Raw genomic sequence first — 6,232 nt, 5'->3', positions numbered from 1 at the left:
ATGTGAGTAAAAATAAATACAAAAAAGGTGGGGTTTTTTGTATGATTGTGTATAGAGGAATATATTATTTTGCTTAAAAGAGTTCCAACACTGTCTGTTTTTTGTTTTATTTATATTCCTGCAGAACTAATGTGGGGTATAGAATATGGAATATATAATATGATATACAATATAAAATAAAATAACATAAAAATGGATGGCACCATGAAAGAAAGTATTGAATGTAGATGAAATATTGAGTGTTCAATATAAAGGATCAAATATATAAATATATAAATATAAATATATATATATACACAATGGGCTTCATTCAGTTTCCGTCTACCAGATCCGCTCACAAAGTTTTGGTGCCATGCAGTGGGACTAAACCTGGAACCATGTGGTTGGTAAGCAAGCTTCTTACCACACAGCCACTCCGGCACCAATATACACACCCACATACATATCATTATACATAACTAAATAAATACCAATATACACATCCATATACACACCTTCATAAATAACCAAAAACATATTGCAAATACTTAATGACAGACATCAAACTGACTAAAATGTAACATAGATATAAATATTGAAAAATTAGGTTAACGAGAAAAAAATGAACTTATTAAAAGCAACTCGTTTCATATTTTGTGAATTATTAAATGCTGATTAATTTAATTACTGATGCATTAAGCAGCACATTTTAGATAATGGAAATGAGCTGTAAAGTCTACCTTATAGTACATTTCCATTATTAAGTGTGTCCTTCCTTTATAAGATCACAGTATGTGATTTGTGAGAGATTTGGTTAATGTTTCTAGCAGACACGGTGACTGCATACAGGTACCTTTGTTGGGTCATATGTCTGTCACTTGTATCCATCATCATCATCATCATCATCATAATGTCCACTTTTCCATGCTTGCATGAGTCAGATGGTATTTGTTGAAACAGATTTTCTACAGCCAGACACCTTTCCTGTCACCAAACACTCACGTGTTCCCAAGCAAGGTAATATTTCTTCCAGGGCCAGACATGTTTTTGCAGAATATTGGAAATGAACGACACTGCCTGTATGACAGTGATGCTCATTTACATCTACCATGCAATGTCATAACAAAAAGATAGCAACACTCTATCTATCTCTCTATTATCATCATCATCATCACCATCATTGTCATCATCATCATTTAACATCTTCCATGCTGACAGAAGCTGACAAGCCACGGGACTGTGCTAGGCTCTACTGTCTACTTTGGCATATTTGGCATGGTTTCTACAGCTAGATGCCCTTCCTAACGCCAACCATTTCAAGAGTGTAGTGGGTGCCTTTTATATGTCACCATCACAGGTGCCATTTGCATGACACCGGTACGATTTCAAGAGTGCCATTTACAACACAGGCATTGGCCACAACTGCGATATACAACAAGACTGTCTTATATATCATGTACGCTGACCCCTCTAAATTCATATTTGTTTAAAGGTTTGAATGCTGGGAAGCTGATGAGTATCCAGCCTACCATATCTGCAAAGGAAATGGCACAAGAAAAAGAAGAACATCTTGGAATTATGGCTTATGCTGTTAAATACTTAGACAAAGTTCCAACAGTGCCAGAATCTGAGAAAGTGACATTGACTGCCCAACTGGACAAGGTCCATGTAGGAAATGAGGTCAGTGATTTTATTTCTATCTTACTTATGGCTTAGCTTCTCTTTAATGTTTGTTAAATTTTATGGCAGGTTTCGATTCCTTAGATCATCTGCAAATCCTGTAGACTGAGCAGAATAAGGGCTGTGTAAGCACACATACATATTGCGAACTCTGCTTCTGTAATTATCAGATGAGGGTTCCACCATTTCTGGCTAAACAACTTACACAAACGATTAGTTTATAGCAGAGGTTTTCAAACATTTTGGGCCACCGACCTCCTCATGGCCACATAATACCCCCAGCGCCCCCACCAGTATCTTTATGTGTAAATAAATATTTTATATTTTACTAATTTATATATACACGCAGGAGTATCTGTGTGGTAAGTAGCTTGCTTACCAGCCGCATGGCACCCACTTTGAGAACCTATGATCAAACGTTTTTGCTGCATATTAGCTCTCCCTCCCTCCATGAAATTTATATTGCCCAGGCAGGTGCACACTGCACCACCTGTCAGGTGTCAAGGTGATTGTCAATTGTGGGTGGATAGTAGGATGGATGCATGGCTGAGTTGTGGATGGATTAGTGGATGGTTAGACGACAGGTAGGCAGGCAGCATATATTCTTTTCTACTCTAGGCACAAGGACTGAAATTTTGGGGGTGGGGGCCAGTCGATTAGATTGACTCCAGTACGCAACTGGTACTTAATTGATTGACCCTGAAAGGATGAAAAGCGAAGTCGACCTCAGCAGAATCTGAACTCAGAACGTAAAGACAGGTGAAATACCACTAAGCATTTCATCCGGTCTGCTAACGATTCTGCCAGCTCGCCACCTGAGGCAGGCAGCATATATTCTAAGAATAAGAGGAAGAATTTAGAACCTGAACACCTGCAATACTTGATGGGCACTTTACTTAATCACAACTGGAGTGATAAAAGACAGAGCTAACCTCAGCAGGATTTGAACCTGGAATACAAAAACCCAGAAGAAACACTATAAAGCATTTTGTCTGACCCTCGAACCATTCTGCCAATTTTGCCCCCTTCCACAATATTATGAAGTGAAGTGTTACATCACACTTTTACAACCTGTACACTGACATTGAGGGCATGGAGAATGGACACAGCTCATTACATAAGGAAATTAAAGAAGTGATTTTAAGTGTAGGTGGCAAGCTGTGGACACGAACTCACATCCCCGTGATTACGCGTCACGATGCTTTGACCGATTAAGCTAAACTACCCACTACAAATTCCTCTGCAAATTTAAGATATATAAATCTTGCTTTATGAGACGCTCTCATATGTTAAATTCAAATTACGATAAACGTAAATAAACAAACGAAGTTTGCTTTTAGAAGCGTTGAGATGTCTTAGAAAGTTAAAGAAGTGATTTTAAATTCTCAATCTCAGAATAATGCTAATAATATAGCCTGAACAGGATAAACTACCCCTATTTTGCAGAGAAAAGTGTAGGTGGCTAGCTGTTTTAGCTTGCGTTAACACACAATCTTTTGATCGGCAACACCTCCAGAAATAATTCTTTAAAATGTTTACAAATTAAAAATATATATATACAATAACAAACCTCATTAACTTTAGTTATTTCTGCTATTCATTCAGACAAATATTTCAGCTATGTTTCTCACAGTCTTCAAATAGACCGGGAGTTTCAGAAGTGGGGTAAGGTCTCACGGTTGCGTTAAACTTAGTTCTTTTGTTTCAGGAGGGCAACACACAGTTCTGTTTATTGTTTTTCCCAAGCAAACCAGGGAGGTTCTAAACAATAGCTAGACAACCTGTTCAATGTTGCCAACTAATCACTCACAACTAATTAACAAAAACTGAACTGCAACTGGCAAGAGAGCCTAATTGTGGTAATTAAGCTTGCTAGAAACAGCAGCTAAATCAATCCATCTTTCGTTAAAAAGAAAGTACACATTATACAACATAGTTCTTGATATACAAAATGATGCGACTGAGGTGATAGACATAGCTGGAATCCTTTGATCATAGGCCTACTTGATCAGGGCTAACCTAGGGTTAAAGAACAACAACAACAACAAGCATTTTAGTCTTCAACACTTTGGATACCAACCTGCCTGGGACCAGCCTTGGTTCTGTGAAATAATTTTTCTCTTCTCATACTCTCTCTCTCTCTCTCTCTTTTTACTCTTTTACTTGTTTCGGTCATTTGACTGCGGCCATGCTGGAGCACCGCCTTTAATCAAGCAAATCGACCCCAGGACTTGTTCTTTGTAAGCCTAATACTTATTCTATCGGTCTCTTTTGCCGAACTGCTAAGTGTTGGGGACATAAACACACCACCATCAGTTGTCAAGCGATGTTGGGAGGACAAACAGACACACAAGCGCGCACACACACACACACACACACACACACACATACATACATAGATATATATATATATGTATATATATACATATATACAACAGGCTTCTTTCAGTTTCCGTCTACCAAATCCACTCACAAGGCTTTGGTCGGCCCGAGGCTATAGTAGAAGACACTTGCCCAAGGTGTCACACAGTGGGAATGAACCCAGAACCATGTGGTTGGTAAGCAAGCTACTTACCACACAGTCACTCCTGTGCCACCTTCTTCCATCAAAATTCCATGGTAATTTGTTCCAAACACTGGCATAATGACAGTTATTTTGCCCAACTCTTCATAAATTTCGAAATTAATTGTAAGAAAGGTTGTGTATTTCTGGTTCGGTCCCACTGCAAGGCACCATGGCCAGGGGCTCTGGCAAAAGCCTTGTCGATTTGCTCAACTAAAGGTGGTGCTCCAGCATAGCCACAGTCAAATGACTGAAACAAGTAAAAGAGTAAGTGAAAAATAAATATATAAGGATGAAAGGCAAAGTCTGCTTCAGCAGGATTTGAACTCAGAATGTAAAGAGAGGCAGATAATGCTGAGCAGTATTTTGCCCTGTGTGCTAACGATTCTGCCAGCTCACGGCCTTAATTGTTAAGAAAAAAAACTAGCTGTGTAATTAAGAAGCTTGCTTCCCAACCACAAGGATTTAGGTTCAATCCCACTGTACAGCACTTTGAGAAAATGTCTTTCTACAATTGCTTCAGGTGAACCAAAGCTTGAGGTGTGGATTTGGTAGAGAGAAACTGAAAGAAGCCCACCACATGTGTGTGTGTGTGTGTGTGTGTGTGTGTGTTCTTGTTTCAACCTCACATAATGGTTATCAGCAACTGTCAATGCCATTCAAATGGTGTCCTTCATTTCCAACATCCTGTGAAAATATGTGCAACCATGCGGAAATATAACCTTGCTTGGAAACAGATAAGAGTTGGCGACAATTATTTGGAAAACATGCCTGTGCCAATTCTCTATGAGTCACATAAGCGCAAGGAAAGGTAAAAGTAAAAACAACAATGGTGGTGATGATGATGATGGCCTTGAATATTTCTTTACTTGTTTCGGTCATTAGGCTATGGCTATGCTGGGGCAATGCCTTGAGAATTTTTAGATGAATGAATCGACCCCAGTACTAATTTTTTTAAAAGCCTGCTACTTATTCTATCGGTCATTTTTTGCTGGACCGCTAGGTTACAGGGACATAAACACACCAACACTGGTTGTGAAGCGGGAGGGGAAGAAACACAGACATGCACATACACACACACACACATACTTTTCTACTCTAGGCACAAAGTCTGAAATTTTGGGGGAGGTAGGGGCCATTCAATTAGATCAACCCAAGTATGCAACTGGTACTTAATTTATCGACCCTGAAAGGATGAAAGGCAAAGTTGACCTCAGCGGAATTTGAACTCAGAACGTAAAAACAGACGAAATACCACAAAGTATTTCACCCAACGTGCTAACGTTTCTGTCAGCTCACCACCTTCACACACACACACACACACACACACACACACACACACATATATATATATGATGGGCTTCTTTCAGTTTCCATCTACCAAATTCACTCACAAGGCTTTGGTTGGTCCTAGACTATAGTAGAACACATTTGCCTAAGGTGCCATACAGTGGGACTGAACCCGGAACCATGTGGTTGGGAAGCAAGATTCTTACCCCACATCCATGCTTATAAAGAAAATTTCCTCAACAGATTTGTTTTTAGAATTGTTGTTGTCGTTGTTGTTGTTCTGTTTTTCTTTTTTTACTTTAGTTTTGTAAAATAATAATAAATTTCTCCATAAAATAATTTTTTGGTATTTTTAAAACTAATGGATTTCTATGCCTTGACATTTCTTTCAGACAAAATGTAAATTAGCCATCCTGGATCAAAGCGTCAATTTGAAAGATGTCAAGGTGGAAGTCAATGGTCCCAATTCTCAGTTACCTGTCCAAATGAACTGGTCAGGACAAACAGCGGAAGTGAATTTCACCCCTAAAGAAATTGGGAAACACAAGGTAATAGTCTTTTTTATTCTTTTACTTGTTTCAGTCATTTGACTGGAGCCATGCTGGAGCACCACATTTAGTCAAGCAAATCGACCCCAGGAATTATTCTTTGTAAGCCTAGTACTTATTCTATCACACACACACACACACACACACGCATGCATTCACACACACACACACA

At 38.9% G+C, this 6,232-nt stretch overlaps 1 protein-coding gene across 1 annotated transcript in view; it reads left to right on the top strand.

Annotated features, from left to right (window-relative positions):
* The window catches only part of LOC106873036 (filamin-B), a 164,815-nt gene that overhangs the window by 47,785 nt on the left and 110,798 nt on the right, over positions 1-6,232 (top strand). Inside the window, exons 6-7 of the mRNA XM_052974705.1 lie at positions 1,472-1,659; positions 5,905-6,087. Coding sequence (XP_052830665.1) covers positions 1,472-1,659; positions 5,905-6,087 — 371 coding nt within the window. The remainder of the gene's footprint in view (positions 1-1,471; positions 1,660-5,904; positions 6,088-6,232) is intronic.

This window comes from Octopus bimaculoides, chromosome 19, assembly GCF_001194135.2.
Source record: "Octopus bimaculoides isolate UCB-OBI-ISO-001 chromosome 19, ASM119413v2, whole genome shotgun sequence".
NCBI lineage: Eukaryota > Metazoa > Mollusca > Cephalopoda > Octopoda > Octopodidae > Octopus > Octopus bimaculoides.
The sequence above is the reverse complement of the archived record's forward strand: the minus strand, read 5'-3'. Positions and strand labels throughout refer to the sequence as shown.